At 69.8% G+C, this 19,559-nt stretch overlaps 2 protein-coding genes across 2 annotated transcripts; one reads left to right on the top strand and one right to left on the bottom strand.

Annotated features, from left to right (window-relative positions):
* The first annotated feature begins 1,344 nt into the window (after window positions 1–1,344).
* Window positions 1,345–7,550, top strand: LOC138110105 (drebrin-like). The gene is made up of 13 exons (XM_069014809.1): window positions 1,345–1,485; window positions 2,784–2,836; window positions 2,918–3,030; window positions 3,105–3,179; window positions 3,628–3,762; window positions 3,916–3,993; window positions 4,423–4,574; window positions 4,781–4,835; window positions 5,276–5,350; window positions 5,463–5,571; window positions 5,644–6,698; window positions 7,002–7,047; window positions 7,162–7,550. The coding sequence occupies exons 1-13, from the start codon at window positions 1,400–1,402 to the stop codon at window positions 7,260–7,262; spliced, it is 2,133 nt and encodes a 710-aa protein (XP_068870910.1). The 5' UTR covers window positions 1,345–1,399; the 3' UTR covers window positions 7,263–7,550.
* Window positions 7,523–17,406, bottom strand: RTKN (rhotekin). Its single transcript, XM_069014811.1, is given in 14 exon segments — window positions 7,523–8,234; window positions 8,813–8,917; window positions 9,366–9,531; window positions 9,755–9,886; window positions 11,146–11,252; window positions 12,174–12,268; window positions 12,507–12,731; window positions 13,291–13,408; window positions 13,491–13,544; window positions 13,695–13,756; window positions 14,236–14,429; window positions 15,885–16,073; window positions 16,075–16,094; window positions 17,346–17,406. Coding segments are annotated over 14 exon segments (1,827 nt in total). The 3' UTR covers window positions 7,523–7,935.
* Between the last annotated feature and the right edge of the window lie 2,153 nt (window positions 17,407–19,559).

The following is a 19,559-nucleotide window of genomic DNA, read 5'->3' as shown; positions in this document are numbered from 1 at the left end:
ACACCGGTTACACCAGCACAACCAGTGACAGCAGCGACAGCAGTGACAGCAGTGACAGCATTGAAACCAATAAAACCAGTGACACCAGCAGTGACAGCAAAACCTGTAACACCAGTGATACCAGTAAAATCAGTGACACCAGCGGTGACAGCAAAACCAGTAATACCAGTAAAACCAGTGACACCAGTGGTACCAGCAAAACCAGTAAAACCAGTGACACCGACAACCCAAATGGCACCAGCGACACCAGTAACACCAGTGAGACCAGTGACACCAGTAATGCCAGTCACACCAGCAGCGCTGGGACAGGGGGTGACCCGGCTCGCCACACACGGGGCTGGGCATGTCGCTGGGCCCAAGATCCCATTTTCCAGCATTTTTTTCCTCCCTGGGGGTTTGGGATTTTCCAGTCGCGGTGCCCAAATAAGGGAACGATGGGAGAGGCTTTGGGACGGGGGCCGTGTGCGGATGGGGCAGGCCAGACACTGAGCTGGGAATATCCCCGGGGCCACCCCGACCCCCTTCATGGTCGAGGGGGACCCGGAGACTCTTCCAGCCCCCCAAAATCCCATTTCCTGGCATAAAAAGGGAATGTCAGGAGAGGCTCCAGGGATGGGTGGGACACAAGAGGGAAGGGGGACACACCCCCTTCCTTGGTTGGGTGCTGGATCCTGGCATAGCACCCTGATCCCAGTCCAGGATCCTGGCCCAGCACCCACATTCCAGTGTGGGATCCTCATCCCAGCACAGGATCCTGGCACAGCACTCACATCCCAGTTCGGGCCCCCTGGAACCTGCACCCACATCCCAGTCTGGGGACCCTCATCCTGGTGTGGGATCCTGGCACCGCAGCTACATTCCGATGCTGGACCCGGGCACACGTCCCAGTGCGGGCCCCTGGGACCTGCCCCACATCCTGGTGTGAGATCCATGTCCTGCTGTGGGATCCTGGGACCTGAATTGATGTCCCAGAATGGGAATCTGGCACAGCAGCCTCATCCCAGTACGGGATCCTTATCCCAGAACGGGACCCTCATCCCGGTGCGGGACCCTCATCCCGGTGCAGGACCCTCATCCCGGTGCGGGACCCTCATCCCAGTACGGGACCCTCATCCCATTACAGGACCCCCATCCCGGTGCGGGACCCTGTCCCAGTGCGGGACCCAGGCCCGGCACCCGCGCCCCAGTGCTCCCAGTGTTCCCAGTGCTCCCAGCGCTCCCAGCGCCGCCCGTCCCGTCCCGGTGCCTCCCGGCCGCTCCCGCCCCCGCCCCGCCCGGTGCCGCCCGTGGGCGGTGGAAAGCGCCGGGGGGGCGGCGGGGGAGGGAGGGGCGGGCACAGGGCGGCGGCGGCCCCGGGATCGGCATCGGCCCCGGGATCGGGATCGGCCCCGGGATCGGGATGGCGGGGCCGGGGCTGGAGCGGTACCGGCTGGCGCTGCTGGCGGCGCGGGAGGACGTGGGGAACCCCCGGGCTGCGACCGACTGGTGAGAATGGGAGGGCGGGGGACACCGGGAGAGGGAACGGCAGCCGGGAATGGAGACCGGGAAGGGGGACGGAAGAAACGACCAGGAACAGGGCACCGGGAATGAGGACCCGGCAGAGGGAACGGGGAATGGGGCCGGGAACGGAAGAGGGGACCGAGACTGGAAATGGGCACCGAGACAGGCACCGGACGCAGGACCGGGAACGGGAGCAGGAACAGGCACCGGCACGGGCCGGGGCGTCGGGGGCGGTCCGAGAGGCACCGTTACCGGCACCGGGACGGGGGCTCCGGGGCGCACCGGGGTCTCGGCCGGGGGTGCCCGTCCGCATGGGGGTCCCAGGACTGAGCCCTACGCGCCGCCTCGCTGGGAACCGGGAGTCCCGCACGGTCTCGTCCCGTCCCGCCCGGTCCCTCCCGGTGCCGCCGGGGTGGGAGCGGCGCCGCCGCCCGGGGCGGGGGCAGGACGGGCCCCGGGGGGGTTGCGGGAGTGGAGGAGCACCCCGGGGTGCGGTGAGGGGGGTTCTGCCCGGCTGCACCGGGGGGACGCCGGTCCCGGGACGAGACAGGGCTGGGGGTCCCGGGCTGGCCCCTCTTTGGTGCCGGTGCCGCGGAGCCCGAGCCGGTGTCCCCCAAAACCCCCATTCCGGGGTGGGGGGCGACGGCACCGGGGCTCATCGGCCTCGCAGCCCCCCGGCGTCACGGGCCCGCCCGTCACTGTGGCCACCGGCCACCCGGGCATTGCCCTCTGCCCCCGGAGCGCGGCTGGACCTGCTCCAGCGCCGGCTCCTCCCGGCGCCCGCCCGGCCGCGTGCCGGGCTCTGTCCCGCCATGTGGCGCCGCAGCCTGTCGCGACATGCCGTGACATGCGTGACGTGCCCCGCCGCGCCGTGCTCCACGCGTGCTGCCGGAGCCGTGCCCAGCCGTGTCCCGCGTGCGCCCGGAACCGGAGCCACGCGGGAACAAAGAGGGGCAGAGCCGCTGGAAATGCCGGGGGGGGGGGGGTGTGGGTCCCTCCGGGATGGGGCCCCCGGAGCCTTCCCAGGGCCGGGCGGGGGTCCCGGCACCTCCTCACGGGGGGGGGGTCGTTGGGGGGGGGGCCGTGCCGCTCCGGCGCTTCCCACATTCCCATTGTCCCGGGGGCGGATGCTGCCGGCGGCACTTCCATGAATTCATCCCAAGCTGGTGGCATGGGGGAACACGGGGGGTGCCCAAACCCGGCAGGTCCCCGACCTTGTGGGACGTTCACCCTGACCCCTCCACCTTGACCCCCACCCTGACCCCCCCCTTCTCCCCCTCCAGGGCCGTCTTTGGCTATGAGAAGCACCACGACCTCAAGCTCCTGGATTCCGGAGGTACCGGGAGTGAAGCTGCCGGGGAGTACTGGGGGGTCCCCCCAGTTCCCCCGTACCCCCTCTGACCCCCCCTCCTTACAGCCGGGGGGCCGGATGAGCTCGCTGGGAAATTCTCTGTCGGCAGCGTCATGTACGGGCTGTGCCGGGTCCCCGATCCTGGTTCTGGCACCCCCAGGATCGTCCTTATCAGCTGGGTGAGTGCGGGGGAGCAGCTCGGGGGGACCCCTGCATGGGACCCCCCCGGACTGAGCAATGGGTGCGGTGCCAGGTGGGGGAAAAGGTGCCAGAACCGCTGCGGGCGGCGTGTGCCGGACACCTGCCGGCCATCCGGAGCTTCTTCAGGGTGAGTGGGGGGCACGGAGCCCTCGGGGGGTCCTGGAGTGATGTGTCGGGGTCCCCGCCCCCCCCCGTGTTCCCCATTCCTGCCCCTGTCCCCCCCACCTCGCCGCCCCGACCTTTGCCTGTGCCCGGGCGCATTCCTGGCGCTGCTGACTCAGCCGCCGCTTTCCCAGTGCTCCCAGTCTTGGCCGCCGTGCCGGAGCTGTGGTTGGGATCCCTGCCCCCTCCATCCCGTCCTGACGGGGGGGGGTCCTGCCCTCCCCATCACCCGGAACAGCTTCCGGTGATCTGTCTGGGTCCGGGATCTGGATCCGGCCCCACGTCTGGATCCAGTCCCACGCCTGACACGTCCGAGGGAATTGTGCCCGGATTCCCCGGGGAGTGTGGATCCATGCGGGGGGTGGGCCGTGGGAGGGGTGGCACGGTCCCATCCCGTCCCCTCCCGGCGGCAGGAGGCCACGGCGGTGATCAGCGCCCGCCGCTCCGAGGAGGTGACGCTGGAGGGGCTGCGCCGAGTGCTGGCACAGCTGGAGCCCCCCGCCCCTCGCCCCCCCAGGAGGACCCCCCAGGACACCCCGGAGCTGGTGGTGAGTGGGGGTCTCGGTGGGGCGATGTCCCCGCGGGAATGGGGAGGACACCTGGGGGGCGATGGGTGCTCGGTCACCCTTCCCGGGAGTCCCTGGGCAGGGGGTTGTTGGGGGGTTCTGGGGGTCCCACCCTGACCCGCCTGTGCTCCCCAGGGAACCAACTACCGCAAGACCAACCCGGCGCTGGAGCTCCAGCGCACCCAGCGCGATTCCTTCTGGGAACAGGCTGAGGTGAGGTGTCGGGGGGCTGCGGAAGGGCTGGGAAGTCCCCACCGTCCCCCGGTATCCCAGGAATGGGGTCACGGCTGCTGCCTCGGGCTGGGGTTGCCAGGGGCTGAGCCCAGGGGTCCCGGTGCCGAGCTTGGTGGGGGTCCCAGTCCCGGGGTGGAGTGCAGTGGGGTCCCGGTCCCAGTGCCGAGACCGAGGGGGGTTCTGGTGCCAGTGCTGGTGTTGGGGTCGATGGGGTCCCGGTCCTGGTCCTGGTGCCGAGGCTGCGAGAGCCCCAGTGTGAAGTGTGGCGGGCTCCCAGTCCCGGTGCCGGTTCTCCGTGCCGGTGCCGATGGCAGAGGGGTCCCAGTGCCGCTCCTGGTGCCGGGGCGGGTGAGTTCTCGGTCCAGGTCCCGGTGCTGGCTCCCGGCGCTGATCCCGGTGCGTGCGCAGCGCGAGGAGCAGCAGCGGAAGGAGCAGGAGCGGCAGCGGGAGCGGGAGCAGCGGCGGCGCTGGGAGCGGGAGCGCATGGAGGAGGAGCGGCTGCAGGCGGCGGAGCGGGAGCGGCGGCTGCAGGAGCGGGAGCGGCTCATCGAGGAGCGCCGGTGAGGGGCAACGCTGGGCTCCATCCCTCTCCCAGCCCCGTGTCTCCATCCATGTCCCCATCCCCGTGCCCCATCCTCATCCCTGTGTCCCATCCCCGTGTCCCCATTCCCATACCCCACGGGTGTTTCCCATCCGTGTGCCATGTCCCATCCTCGTGTCCCATCCCTATAATGCCTCCCTGACGCCCGAACTCCCGGCCCCGCAGGCAGGAGCAGGCGCGGCTGGACGCGGAGGAGCGGAGGAAGGAGCAGGAGCGATGGGTGAGCGGGAAGGGGGCTGGAACGGGGAGGGTCTCAGGGGGATCGGGGGAGTCTGTCGTGGGAGATAAGAGGGCTCCATCCCAGCAGGATCCAGGGGGTTCATCCTAGGGGATCTGTGGGTCCCATCCTGCGGGATCTAGGGAGGGGGGAGGGGGCGGGATCTGGGACATCCATCCCGGGTGATCCAGGAGTTCCATCCTGAAGAGATCCAGGGGGTTCTTCCCAGGGGATCCAGGAGGTTCTAGGGGTCTATCCTGGGGAATCTGAAGGGGTTCATCCCAGGGAATCTGGGGTGTCCATCCTGAGGGATCGAGCGGGTCCATCGCAAGGAATACAGGGGGTTTATTTCAGGGGGATCCGGGGTGGGGGGTCTAACCTGGGGAGATGCGAGGGCTCCATCCTGAGGGATCCTTGTTTCCCATCGCCGCTATGTCCCGCAGGAACAGCAGCAGCGGGAGCAGGAGGCGGCCGAGCGGGAGCGCGGGGGGCGCAGCGGGGTCAGCGGGACGGCTGCCGTGAGTGTCGGGACCGGGTCCCTCCCTGCCCCCGGGCCACGGGGCCACCGGCCCTGCCGTGGTGCCGCACGGCGCCCTGTGCCACACCCCCGCTGACCCCCCGATCCCGCAGGAAGCCGCCATCCTGGTCTCCCAGCGCACCCAGAACCCCCGGGAATTCTTTCGGCAGCGGGAGCGCTCGGGCTCCACGTCCACGTCGCCGCTGCCCGGCAGCACCCCCGGTAGGTGCCATGGAGGGGTTGGGGGGCACGGAGGGCTCTGGGGGTCCCTGCTGACCTCCCGCTTTCCGCCAGGTGCCCGCCGGCCCTTCCTGCGGTACCAGCGCAGCCTGACGGAATCCGCCTTCATCTTCCGCCGGCCGGAGCCCCCCCAGACCCCCCCGCCCGGCGCCTCCAGGGGGGCACCGCCCCCCAGCCCCCGCCGGCTGCCGCCGCCTCTGCCCCCCGGCCCCGCGGGGACAGGGACCCCCCAATGTGCCACCAGCGGGACCCTCGCCAGCCCCACGGGCAGGGGCACCCCTCCCTCTGCCGCTCTGGGGACCCCCTCCAGCCCAGCCCGAGCAGGGTCCCCCCATGCCACCAGTCCTGTGGGGACGGGGACCCCCCAAAGTGCCACCACCAGGACCCCCCTCAGTGCTGTGGGGACAGGGACCCCACAATGTGGCACCCTGGGGACCCCCTCCAGCCCAGCCCGAGCAGGGTCCCCCCTTGCCACCAGTCCTGTGGGGACGGGGACCCCCAAAAGTACCACCACCGGGACTCTCCCCAGCCCTGGGGGGACAGGGACCCCTCCCTCTGCCGCCCCACGGAGCCCCCCCAGCCCTGTGGTGTCGGGCACCCCCCAAAGTGCCACCACTGGGACCCCTTCCAGCCCCATGGGAACTGGGACCCCTCCCTCTGCCACCTTGGGGACCCCCAGTTTTGCCACCACCGGGTCAGAGTCCCCCTCTGCCATGTCTGGGCCCCCTCCCAGCCCCCCCCGGATGGGGGTCCCCCCTGGCCCCTCTGGGTCGGGGTCTTCTGAAAGCACTTATGGGGTAGAGCCCCTCCCTCCTTCCAGCACTCCCGGCTTGGGGTCTCCCCCCAGGCCCCCCCGGGATGAGGAGGGGCCCCTCCCGGACACTCCCCCCCTGCCCAGCCCCCCGGCATGGGAATCTCTGGGGCCGCTGGTTGAGGGGGTCCCCAGCCCGCGGGAGGGGTCCCCAATACCCCCGGCCGGGCCTCCCCCGCACAGCCCCGGCCCCCCCCGCCCGGTGCAGGACCCCCAGGATTTCGGGCGCAATGGAATCGGGGGGCACGAGTGGGGGGGCTGGGAGGCCCCCTGGGAGCCGAGACCCCCCCCGGGGCAGGTACGGTGGGGGGCTGGGGGTGATGGGGGGCTGGGGGAGATGTGTGGGGGGGCCAAAAGGGGCTCTGGGGTTATGTGGGGCTGGAGGTGATGGGGGGCACGGGGACTGTGGGGGCTGCAGGTTTTGGGGCTGGGGGGGCAGAGGGCAACACACGGCTCTGGGGGCTGGTTCTGGGGGTTGGGGTGGGACTGGATGGGGAACGGGGTGGGGGGCAGGATGGGAGATGGGGTGGAGTCCCCTGGTGAGGGGTGCGGGCACATCTGGGGGTGGAGGGACCCCTCAAGTCCCCCCCACTCTTTGCAGGGGGATGAGCCCAGCGAGAACCTCGTCCTGCACAAAGCCACTCCAGGTACCCCAAAACTCCCCCGTAAACCCCCCCAAAACTACCCAACCCCACCCAAAATGCCCCAAAACCTCCCACAACCCCCCCAGCCCCCCCATCTCAACCCCACTCTCTCCCCAGGCTTCGCGCTGCTGCTGGCCCGTGACGCCCCCCACCCACCGCTTTTGGGGGGCCCCACCCCCCCCACCGAGGACGAGGACCTCTCCCCTCATGCCGTGTAGCGGGGGGGGGGCCAGCACCCCCTTTTGGGGCGGGGTCCCCCCCTATGGCACCACAGCCCCCAGGATGGACGCCCCCTCCCCACACACCCCCAGCACAGCCTCCACCTCCCACTTGCACCCCAAATGAGCAGCTTGGGGAGGGGGCAGCACCCCAAAACCCCTCCCCCTCTGGTGGCAGCACAGGATGGGGGGGCACGGCCCCCCCCCATCCGGGCACAGGGACCCCCACGCCCCCCCCTCCCCCGAAATCACACAGAGCAGCTGTTAAATAAATTTTAATGCAAATTATTAGTGAACATTATTAATTGGGGGAGGGGGCTGCCGGGGGGGTCGTGTCCCCCCCGGGTTAGAGGTGAGGGAAAGCAGAACTGGGGGGGGAGGTCCCTGTGCCCCTCCCCGGGTTAGACCCTGAGCACCCACCCTGGGGGGACCCCCCTGCGGTGGGGGGGGTCCCCAGCACCCACCCTTGTGGGGGGAGGGGAAGGAAACCAGCCCCCCCCCCCCCTTTTTGGAGTTTAGCCCTGAGCCCCCCCCAGCATGGGGAGGGGCAGAAATTCCAGTTTCTCCCCAGAAACAGAAGCTGGGAGCCCCCAGCCCCCCCAAACCCCTGTGGCGAGCAGGGTGGGGGGGGTCCATCCCCCCTGTCCCCTCCCCCTCCCCAAAGTGCTGGGGGTCACACCCTGGACTGGAGGGGTCTGGGGGGGTCACGCTGGGGGGGTCCTGGGCTGCTGCTGCCGCTGCTGGAGGAGCTGGAGTGGGGGGGTTTGGGGGGGCCCCCCCGGCCCTTCAGGGTGCTGAGCCGGGCGTCGAGGGACAGGGTGCGGGGGCGGCCCCGGCGGGGGGGGCTGGGGCTGCGCAGGGGGGGCCCCTCGAACAGCGACAGCCACGGGGGCGAGCCCGGCGCTTGGGGACCCCCCCGGTGCCGCGTCAGGATGTCGGTCACCGCCACGATGTCATCGGAGGGGTCAATAGCTGGGGGGAAGGGGAAAGGGGGGGGTCACGGCGGGGTCAGGGGCATCCCCAGACCCCCCCCAAACCCCCGGCTGCTGTGCCGTGGGGTGGGGGCTGTGAATGGCCCCCCCATTACACCCAGTGCCACCCCAGCCCCCCATGGATGCCCCACAGCCCTCACAGGTAGTGGTGGGGGTTTGGGGGTCCCTTCGCTGTTCCCCCTCTCCCCCCCCCAGTCCCCACGGCCATCCTGGGGGTGCTGTGGCAGTGGGGGAGGGGCTGTCTGGGGGCCCCCCCGTGTCCCCCCCCCCATCACCTGTCGCTGTAGTAGGAGCTGAGCAGCGCCCGGATCTCGGCCGAGACGTTCTCCTGCAGCAGGAGCCCCTCGCCCGGGGGGGTCCCGGGGGGGCCCGGCGGGGCTGGGGGGGCGCGGGAGAGGGGTGGCAGAGCAGCAGGGGCGGGGGGAAAAGAAATGGGGCGGGGGGGGACAGAGCGGGGGGGGGACAGCGAGAAGAGCAGCGTTAGGGAGCGAGCAGAGAGCAGAGAGGGGGAGACAGAGCAGAGCCCCCCCCAGAGAGACCCCCCCCGACCCCACTCACCCGTCTGGTGGTAGAGGGAGCCCTGGGGGGGCAGCGGGGCCGGGGGGCGGCGCGGGGGAGGCTCCTCGATCCGCATCAGCTCCTCGCAGCACTGCTTCCACTGGGCTGCGGGAGCGGGGACAATGGGGGGGCCGTGGGACAGAGCCCCCCGGGATCCAGGTGCTCTCGAGATGGGGATTGAGCTGGGATTGGGATTGCAGTGGGATGGGGGTCCCGTTGCATGGGGTCAGCTCGGGATGGGGGTCTCAGGGGGATGGGGGTGCTCTCAGGACTGGGGTCCCACGGGGTTGGAGGTACTGCAGGGTGGGGGTCCCGCAGGGATGGGTCCCAGAGGGACGGTCTGGGGTCTTGCCAGGGTGGGGATCCCACAGGATGAGGGGGTCCCACTGGGCTGGGGGTCCTTTAACAACGGGGATCCCACTGGGACAGGGTCCCACCAACGTGGAGGGTCCCACAGGGCTGGGAGATCCCGCAGGGATGGGAGGGGGTGTCCCAAAGGGATGACGGGCGTTCCCGCAGATCTGGGGGAGGCATCCTGGGGGTCCCGGCTCACCCAAGTCGTAGAGGTGCTGCCCGAAGGCTTCGAGCCAGCGCTGGGCCTCGGCCACGCTCTCGGCCACCAGCGCGTGCGTCACCTCCTCCCCGCCCAGCCGGTTGGTGACGGCCACCCCGGGGGGCTGCCCGCGGCCCCCCGACTCCACCGCGCGCACCCGCGTGTCCTGCGGCACCGGGACACCTTGGACCCCGCAGCCCCTCCAGAACATCCCATAAACCTCCAACCACCCAGAGCCCCCCACAGCCCCCCTTGCTCCCGGTACCCACCCCGCCCCCGTGTGCCCTGCACCCCCCATAACCCCATAGTCCCCCACACCCCCCACAGCCCTCCGTGCCCCCCATAGCCCCCCACCGCTGTGCCCCCCGTGCCCCCCGTGCCCCCCGCACCTTGGTGACAGCGATGGTGAGTCTGGGCTCCTGCCCGGCCTCGGCCTCGCCGGCGCTGCCGTAGCAGAGCAGCCCCGGGCCCCGCAGGACGCAGAACAGGGGGGGCCCGCTCGGCCCCTCAGCCCCTGGCGCCTGCAGTGAGACCCCCGGAGCCGTCAGCACCCGCGGGTGACCAGAGTGCCCCCCGATTCTGTAGCCAGCCCCAGCACAGGGATCCCCCCAGCTCCAGCCCCACCAGTCCAGAGCCCCTGGTGGGGATGGACGGGAGCTGTCACCACCCAGCCTGTCCCCAGCTCTGTCCCCATTCTCATCCCAACCCATTCCCATCCCCTGTCCCTCTTCTTGTCCCTTCCCATCTCTGTCCTACCCTTGTGTCTGTCCCTGTTCTTGTTCCCATGCACGTCACTGTCCTCATCCCATTCCTCTCTGTCTGACCACATTCCATGCCCATCTTTGTCCCCATCCCTGTCCTGGTCTCATCCTTGTCCCCATCTCTCTACCCACCCCCATCCCCCCTTATCTGTGTCCCCATATCCACCCTTCTATCCCACCCCTTTCCCATGCCCGATCCCGTTCCCCTGCTGCAGCCACAGAGTCCCAGTTACCACAGGGGTGTTGATACATCCCATCCCTCTATCCCATTCCCAATCCCATTCCCTCTATCCCGTTCCCTCACCTGTAGCCACAGGGTCCCCATTATTGTGGGGATGTTCATGCAGCTCATCCCTCTATCCCATCCCTATATCCCATTTCTCTATCCCATCCCTATATCCCATCCCTCTATCCCATCCCTCTATCCCATTTCTCTATCCCATCTCTATATCTGATCCCTATATCCCATTCCTATATCCCATTTCTCTATCCCATCCCTCTATCCCATCCCTCTATCCCATTTCTTTATCCCATCCCTATATCCCATTCCTATATCCCATCCCTCTATCCCATTCCTATATCCCATCCCTCTATCCCATCCCTGTATCCCATTTCTTTATCCCATCCCTACATCCCATTCCTCTATCCCACCTCCCTCCCCCATTCCCCATCCCACCCCTCTCTCTCATTCCCAATCCCATTCCCGTTCCCATTCCCGATGCCGTTCCCGGTGCCGTTCCCGTCCCTCACCTGCAGCCGCAGGGTCCCTGTTCCCACCGGGATGTTAATACATCCCATCCCTCTATCCCACCCCTCTCTCTCATTCCCGATCCCATTCCTGATCCCATTCCCGATGCCGTTCCCGGTGCCGTTCCCGTCCCTCACCTGCAGCCGCAGGGTCCCTGTTCCCACCGGGATGTTAATACATCCATCCCTCTATCCCACCCCTCTCTCCCGTTCCCGGTGCCGTTCCCGGTGCCGTTCCCGGCGCCGTTCCCGGTGCCGTTCCCGTCCCTCACCTGCAGCCGCAGGGTCCCGGTCGCCGCGGCCGTGTCCATGCAGCTCGGCCTGGCCGCCAGGCGGCAGCACATGCGGCCATAGAGGGGCACCCAGCAGGGGCTCTGCTCTGGGGGGGACACGGGGGGACACGGGGGGACACGGGGGGACATGGAGGGGCTGCGAGGGACTGCGAGGGACCCCCACACCACCCCAAACCCTCCCAGCAGGGGCTCTGCTCTGGGGGGGACACGGGGGGACACGGGGGGACACGGGGGGACATGGAGGGGCTGCGAGGGGCTGCGAGGGACCCCCACACCGACTCCAAACCCTCCCAGCAGGGGCTCTGCTCTGGGGGGGACACGGGGGGATATGGAGGGGCTGCGAGGGACCCCCACACAGACCCCAAACCCTCCCAGCAGGGGCTCTGCTCTGGGGGGGACACGGGGGGACACGGGGGGACATGGAGGGGCTGGGAGGGGCTGGGAGGGACCCCCACACCACCCCAAACCCTCCCAGCAGGGGCTCGGCTCTAGAGGGGACACGGGGGGACACGGGGGGACATGGAGGGGCTGCGAGGGACCCCCACACCGACCCCAAACCCTCCCAGCAGGGGCTCTGCTCTGGGGGGGACACGGGGGGACACGGGGGGACATGGAGGGGCTGGGAGGGGCTGCGAGGGACCCCCACACCGACCCCAAACCCTTCCAGCAGGGGCTCTGCTCTGGGAAGGGGACACATGAGGGTCTTGGGGGTTGAGGGGGATCCCCAAACCCCAAAAGGAGCCCAGACCCACCTCCTCCTCTTGCCAGGACCCCCGTTCACCTAGACGCCAGACCCCACCCACACCCTTTCAGGACCCCAAGATCTCCCTCTCCACCCTGCCAGGACCCCCAGATCCTTCTCCATCTGTCCCAGCCCCATTCCCCGTGTTATGGGGTACCATGGGGTGCTGTGGGGTGTTACAGGGTGGTCACGGGGTGTTATCGGGTGCCGTGGGGTGTTTTAGGGTGCCCTGGGGTGTTTTGGGGTGCCGTGGGGCCCCACTGACCGTCGGCGGCGATGACCAGGTCGTGGGTGCGGAACCCGTCGTGCACCTGCGCCAGGGACAGCGCGGCGTGGGCCAGGAGCTGGAACTGGGGACACCTGGGGGACACCAGGGGGGGTCAGGGGGACACTGCGGGGGGTCTTGGGGGGCACAGGGGGTGTGTGCACCGGGGACACGCGGGGGACACCATGGAGGGGGTCAGAGCGGCGCCACGGGGAGGTGGAGGGGGTCTGTGGGGGGTCGGGGAGGATGGGGGGGGTTTGGGGGCACAGGGGGGACATGGGGCACACACGGGGGGGGTGGGGGTGTACCGGGGGGGGTCTCGGGGGTACTCACGGGACGCCGGGGGGTGGCAGCAGCAGTGCCCCGGTGCCGCCGGTGCCCGGGGGGCTGCCGGGCCCCCCCTCCATGGCCGCCCGTGCCCGGCGCCCGGAGGAGCGGCCCAGGGAGGTGCTGAGGCGCGTGGCCAGCTTTTTGGGGGTGCTGCCCTGCGCCCCCCCGCCGGGCAGCCCGGCGCTGTACAGCTCCACCTTCAGCTCGAAATCGGGGCCCGCCTCGGAGCTGGGGGGCACAGCGGGGTCAGCGAGAGCAGGGGACACCCCCACGGACACCCCACGGACAGGGGGGACACCGACAGGGGGGTCCCAGAGGGGAGGTGTGGGGCAGGGGTCCCTCCCAGGGGTGGGCAGGGGTCCCCAGGGAGGGGCAGAGGAGGGCAGGGGTCACCCTCCGAAGTGGTCAGAGGTCCCCAGACGGGGGCCAGGGGTCCCCTGGAGGGAGGCAGATGAGGGTGGGGGTCCCCAGGGGGGGTTTGGTGGTGGCAGGGGTCCCTGGGGAGGGAACCAGAGTGATCTGGGGTCCCATGGGGGGTGTCAGTGTCCCTGGGGGGGTGTGGAGGTGGTCAGGGGTCCCAAAGGGGAGGGGTGGTCAGGGGTCCTGTGGGGTGGGTTGGGGGTCCCATGGGAGAGATCAGGGATCCCATGGGGGCTTATTGGGGTGGTCAGGGGCCCCCATAGAGAAGCTGAGGGGTCCCACGGGGGGGTGTGGGGGTGTCGAGGGTCCCATAGGGGGGTCCCAGGGAGGGGTGTGAGGGTGTCGGGGGTCCCGCGCCCCCCCTCACAAGAGCACGGCGCCCTCGAAGCAGATGTCAGTGAGGGTGCGGTCCACCAGCACCGTGGGGGTGTCGTGGATCTCGGCCCCCACCTGCAGCAGCAGGAACACGGCGCAGCGGTGCAGCTCTGGGGGGGCACTGGGGATCAGGGGGGGTCACAGAGGGGGTCACAGGGAAAAAGGGGGCACCCCCAGCGCCCCAGCACTCACCCCCCTTGTTCCTGAAGTACTCGGTGTCCTTCCACATCAGCGGGATGCGCAAATCTGGGGTGGGGGGGCGTGAGGGGGGTAAGACCCCCTGAGACACCCCCAGACCCCCCACCAAAAATGCACACGGTGCCCCAGGGCGGGCAGGCAGAGAGGATGGGGTCCCCCCTCCCCAGAACTCCCCCGGGACCCCCGGCCCCCCCATACCTGAGATGCAGACAGTGCCCCGGCACGGCACCCGCTCAGCCCCGGGCCCGGCGTCCGAGGGGCTGCGGGGGCACGGGAGGGGGTCAGCAAAGCTCCCCCCAGGTTTTTGGGGTGCTCTCCCCAGCTTTGGGGTGGCTCCTGCCACCGCACCCCCACAGCTGTGCTCTCCTGCGTTCCCCAATTCCCCCCAGGTTTCGGGGTGTCCCTCACCCACAGGGTCCCTCATCCCACCCTCTGCGTTTTAGGGGTCCCCTCGCTGCCATGTCCCCGATGTTCCCCCCCATGTTTTGGGGTGTCCCTCACCACCACAACCCCCAAGGGGTCCTCAAAACCCCTCCCCAGATTTTGGGGACCCTCCCCACCACACCCCTCCATGAGGTCCCCCATCCCCCCCCCCCCCCCCATTTTGGGGTGCCCCTCGCCACCCTGTGGGCTCCTCCATTCCCCCTCCAATTTCGGGGCTCCATAGGGCACCTTCTGCAGCTTTGGGCGTCCCTTGGGGTACCCAATGCCCTCCCCCATCATTTTTGGGGTCCCTCACCGCCGGGCCCCCCTCAGCCGAGCCTCCTGGCGCCGCTGCAGCTCCCCCCCCGCCGCGACCACCCTGGCATCGCACAGCACCAGGGTCTTGGTGGTCTCCAGCGCCTGCTCGGGGCGGCTGCAGGCGGGGAGCAGCCGCCGGGCCCCCTCCCGCACCCGCAGCGCCCGCTCCAGAGCCCGCTGCAGCTCCGGCTCCTGCGAACGGGGCACATTTAGGGGGGTCAGGGGAACCCAAAACCCCTCCCGCACCCGCAGCGCCCGCTCCAGAGCCCGCTCCTGTGAACGGGGCACATTTGGGGGGGTCAGGGGAGCCCAAAACCCCTCCCGCACCCGCAGCGCCCACTCCAGAGCCCGCTCCTGCGAACGGGGCACATTTGGGGGGGTCAGGGGGATCCCAGAGCTCCTCCCGCTCCCACAGCAGCTCTGGATCCTGAGAACAGGGCACATTTGGGGGATCAGGGGGGTCCCAAAACCCTTCCCATACCCACAGCAGCTCCAGCTCCTCCCCACATTTGGGGTTTGGGAGGGTCCGGAGGGGATTGGGGGGCTGGAGGCACCTGCTGGGTATAGGGGACCCAAGCACCCCACAAGCCATGTCCCCCCGGGGGTCCCGGCCATGCACAGGGGTGCCAGCCCTGCACACACGGGAGGGGGGGTCCCACACTGGTTTGGGGGTCTCAGCCCTGCCCTTATAAGGTCCTGACCATGCATCCTTGGTGGTCCCTGTGGCATTAGGGGCCCCAGCTGCACCCACACATCGTGCACCCCATAGATTTACCAGGCACCCCACAAACACGTCGTGTAGCCCACAGATTTGTCAGGAACCCCACGGACGCATCGCGTACCCCACGGGGAATCCGTGAACCCCAAAAGCAGACCGCGCACCCCACAAACACATTATGGACCCCATTGCAGAGCCACGCACCCCACGGATCCAGCGTGCACCCCATCGGTTTACGAGGCACCCCACAAATTATTCCTGCACCCCACGGGGGAACCGTGCACCCCACAAACACACTGTGCGCCCCATAAAGGAACCACGTGCCCTACAGATCCATCTTGCACCCCACGGGGGAGCTGTGCACCCCAAAGGCAGGCCACGCACCCCACAAACTCATCCAGCCCCCCCTAGGAGAACCACGCACCCCACAGATCCATCCTGAACCCTACGGGGGAACCACTCGCCCCACGGATTTACCGCGCACCCCACAAACACATCCCGCACCCCATAAACCCCTCAGCACCCCCCCCCCCAAAACACCCGATCCCCTCCACCGACCTCCCTCAGCCCCACAACTCCTTCCCGGTACCTCCTGCTCCTCCATCCCGATCCTAATCCCGATCCCGATCCCGCCCCTGTCGTCGTCCCCCCCACCCCCCTCCAGTGACGTCATCACCTATAAATAACCCCCCGCGGGAAACAGGGGGAGCGGGACCACCCCAAAATCCCCCCTCTCGTGGTTTTGGGGGTTCATGAGGGGGTGAATCCTATGGGATGAGGAGCGCATTCCATATTCCCGGGACCCCCGGGACCCCCCGGAACCCCCGGACCCCGGGAAACCCGGGGTCCGGGGGTTCCGGGGGGTCCCGGGGGATCGCGGATTTGGAGTCGGGATGGGGGGGGAGAAGGGGGTCCCCCAAAATTCCCACCTGGATGCTGGCGGCGATCTGGCGGATGTAGAGCATGTTGAGATCCTCCAGGATCCGCAGCCGGCGGCCCCCCCCCACCTCCATCGGGACCCCCGGAACCCCCCCAGCTATTTTGGGGGGTCCCCCCAAAGCCCCCCAAGGGGGTCCCGCCGCATCCAGCGCTGGGGTGTAGTGGGGGCACCCCCACCCCACACACACACACCGAGGTGGCTGCGGGGAGAAAAGGGGGATTTTATGGCCTTCCCCGTGGGAATTTGGGGGGTCCCCCACGTGTTTGGGGGGGCCGTCCGTGGAATCTGGGAGGGGGGGGAGCGTCCACGTTGTTTGGCTTCCCCAAATCGCCGCCCCCTCCCAGGGAACAAGGGGGGAACTGTGCGGGAAAGGGCAGCGGGGGCGGGGGGGACGGGAGGGGCGGGGGGGGGTTGGGATGGGGTGGGCTGGGTTTGGGGTGCAGGGAGGGGTGGATGAATTTGGGGGGCGAGAAGGGGAAGGTTTTGGGGTGCGGGCAGAGGATATGGCGGGCGGGCAAGGGAAGAGATGGGGGCAGGGTTTGGGGTGCAGGGGAAGGGGATAAGGGGTCAGGGAAGGGGTGCAGGGGCAAGGTGGGGTGCAAAGGATGGGGGATGGGGGTCAGGAAGGGGTGCAGGGATGAGATCTGGGGTGCGGGGAGAGGAGGGGGTGCAGGGACTGGATATGGGGGGAAGGATGGGGTGCAGGCTTTGGGGACATAATGGGGCAGGGTTTGGGGTGCAGGGGGGGGATTGGGGCAGGGAGGGAGTGCAGGGTTTGGGGTGCAGGGTTTGGGGTGCAGGGCACAAGGGGAGGGGCGGAGAAAATGAGGTGCGGGAGACAAGATGGAGTGTGGGGATGGGAAAGGAGGGGCAGGGTTTTGGGGGGGCAGGGAAGGGATTAGGGGGGCAGGAGAGGGTGCAGGGGGCAAGATGGGGTGCAGGGTTTGGGGTGCAGCGAGGGGATAAGGGATGCGGGGGAGGGGAGACGAGCTGGGGGGCGGGGAAGGGGTGCAGGGAGAGGATGGGGTGCAGGGGACGGGGCGCAGGACAAAGGGTTCCAGGGTTTGGGGTGCAGGGCACAAGACGGGGTGCAGGGTTTGGGGTGCAGGGGACGGGAGACAGGACAAGGGGTGCAGGCAGAGGACGGGGTGCAAGGTTCGAGGTGCGGGGGTGCGACGGGGGGTGCCGGGGTCAGGGTGCAGAGCCTGGGGGTACCGGGGACGGGAAAAGGGGTGCGGGAAGGGGGGACACAACTGCCCAGGGGTGCGGAACGGGGCTCCGGGAACGGCACTGGGGGAGGGGGTGGGAGGCGTGGGAGGAGTAGACGGGGTCCCGTGCGGGGGAGACGGGGAACGGAGCCCCCGTAGGAACCGGCACCGGGACCCCTTCCCCCCTCACGCCCCCCGCGCCCCCCACCCCCCGGTGCAGCGCTGCCCCCCATTCCCGGTACCTCCGGCCGCTCTCGCTCCGCCGCGATCGCGCACAGGAAGCGGCGGCCGCCCCCGCCCCATGTCCCGCCCCGTGTCCCCCATTCCCCGTGTCCCCCCCCGCTTCTCCCAGGAGCCGCCTCCGTGTCCCCCCCGCCCCCCCCCGCGGGGCTCCGGGACACCGGGAATGGGCGGGGGGCGCCCCCTGCTGGGGGGAAAAGCGCGGTGCGGGGGGGGGGGGCGGGACCCTCCCCCGGGGGCACCGGGATTGCCCCAGCTGGACCGGGACCCTCCGTGTGCAGCTGGTACCGGGGGACGGCGACCCCCCCCAATACCCCCCCCTCCCCCCCGAGTGAACCGAGACTCCTCGAGATACACCGGGACCTCCCCCAAGCGCACCGGGATGGCCTCAAATGCACCGGGACGACCCCCGAGGGCACCGAGACACCCTCGAGTGAACCGGGAGCCCCCCAAGAGAACCCGGGCCCGCCAAGTGCGGTTGGTACTGACAGACCGGGACCCCCCGTATGCACCGGGACCTTCCCCCCCCAAGTGTACCAGGAGCCCTCAAAATGCACCAGATCCACCCCAGGATGCACTGGAACCCCCCCCCAAATGCACTGGGACCCCCCCAATATGCATCACGACTCCCCAGCTGCACCGGGACCCCCCGAGTGTGGGTGTACCAGGTGAACTGGGACCCCCCCAGTACACCAGGACCCCTCAGTGGGCAGCTGGGACTGGGTGAACTGGAACCCCCGAACGCACCAAGACCACCCCCCCTCCTCCCGCATGCACCGGGAACCCCACAGTGCACTGGGACCCCCAAAATGCAGCTGGTACCGGGTGAACTGGGACTCCCAGTATCCACCAAGATCCTCCCGCGAACTGGGACCCCCAGAAAGATGCCAGGACCCCACCCATACGCACTGGGCCTCCCAAACGCAGCTGGTTTGGGCTGAACCAGGAGCCCCCGGACGCACCAGGACCCCCCAAGTGCCCCGTGTGCCCTGCACGCCCTGTCCCTCTGTGCCACCTGCCCGCGCCCCCTCCCCGGCACCGCGAGCCGCCCCAGCCGCCCTGTCCCCTCCCCGACCCCCAGTCCCACCCAGTCTCTCCCAGTCCTCCCAGTCCCCCTCCCCGTCGGGTGCCGGGGGCGCGGGCGCTTCCCGCTGTGCCGGATCCCACCGGAATTCCCGGCTGGGCCGGGGCAGCGGGACGGGCCGGGGGTACCCGGGGGGCAGGGAGCGGCCGCCCCCGTGGCCTCGTGCCCGGGCTGATCCCGCTGCTCCCGGTGCTCCCGTACCTGCGAGGCCGGGGCCGGGGGGCAGCAGCGGCCCCGGCGCAGTTCCATGTCCAGCGCTGACCCCCGCGCCACCGTGGCGCGGCTGCGCTCGTCCCGCCGGAACATGGGCGGGGGTCCCGGGAGTCCCGGGGGTCCCGGGGGATCCGGAGGGTCCCGGGGGATCCGGAGGGTCTGAGGTTTATGGAGGGTCCCGGCACTCCCGGGGGTCTTGGGGGATCCCGGGCTCCGGAGCCTTTCGATGGGTCCGGGAAGTCTCGGGGGGCCCCAATGCGCCGGAGCCTTGTGGGGGGGGGGGGGGGTCCCGGTGTTGCCGGTCCTATGGAGCTTTCCGGGAGATCCCGGCGGAGTCCCGCGGGGTCCCCGCGCTCCGAGGGGTCCCGGGGTCTGAAGCTTTCGGGGGTTCCCGAGGTCCCCGTATTCCGGGGGCTCCCGGCGGTCCCTGTGCTCCGGGAGCGTGGGGGGAGAGTCAAGGGAGTCCCGGGCTCCGAAGCGTTCCCCGGAGCTCGCCCGGCGCACCTGGGACAGATGGGAGACACCGGGATGCACGGGGGGGAGATCCCGGGATCGCCTCTCCCGGTCCGGCAGAGCTCCGGGATCCCGCGGCGGGGCGGGGGGGGGGGGGCAGCGGCGGCGATCGGTGCCGGCGGCTCCTGGCACGGGCGGGACAATGGCCCGGGGCAGCGGCAGCTGCGGGCGGGGGGCGGGGGCGTCTCTCTGTGCGTGTGTGTCGGGCTGTGACATCTCTGTGCGGGGGTGACATCGCCGTGCGGGTGCGCCGGTGTCGCGGACACGGGAGGGCACGGGGAGCTGCCGCACACGCGGGTGTGCCCACGGGGAATCCCGGAATCCCGGAGCGGGCGCGGTGGGAAGGACCCTCCGGAGACGTGCCAGCCCTACCCCCCCCCCCGCCCAGGCGGTGCCACCTGGAGAG

Source organism: Aphelocoma coerulescens, chromosome 4 (assembly GCF_041296385.1).
Source record: "Aphelocoma coerulescens isolate FSJ_1873_10779 chromosome 4, UR_Acoe_1.0, whole genome shotgun sequence".
Lineage (NCBI taxonomy): Eukaryota > Metazoa > Chordata > Aves > Passeriformes > Corvidae > Aphelocoma > Aphelocoma coerulescens.
This window is presented reverse-complemented; position numbering and strand designations above follow the sequence as displayed.

What these genes read in the sequence shown, in the direction of transcription:
- LOC138110105 (XM_069014809.1), top strand. Translation starts at nt 1,400, where the DNA reads ATGGCGGGGCCGGGGCTGGAGCGGTACCGGCTGGCGCTGCTGGCGGCG. An exon ending in CGGCTCATCGAGGAGCGCCG is followed by an intron (nt 4,575 to 4,780) that starts GTGAGGGGCAAC and finishes CCGGCCCCGCAG; the next exon opens with GCAGGAGCAGGCGCGGCTGG. An exon ending in GCTGCCCGGCAGCACCCCCG is followed by an intron (nt 5,572 to 5,643) that starts GTAGGTGCCATG and finishes GCTTTCCGCCAG; the next exon opens with GTGCCCGCCGGCCCTTCCTG.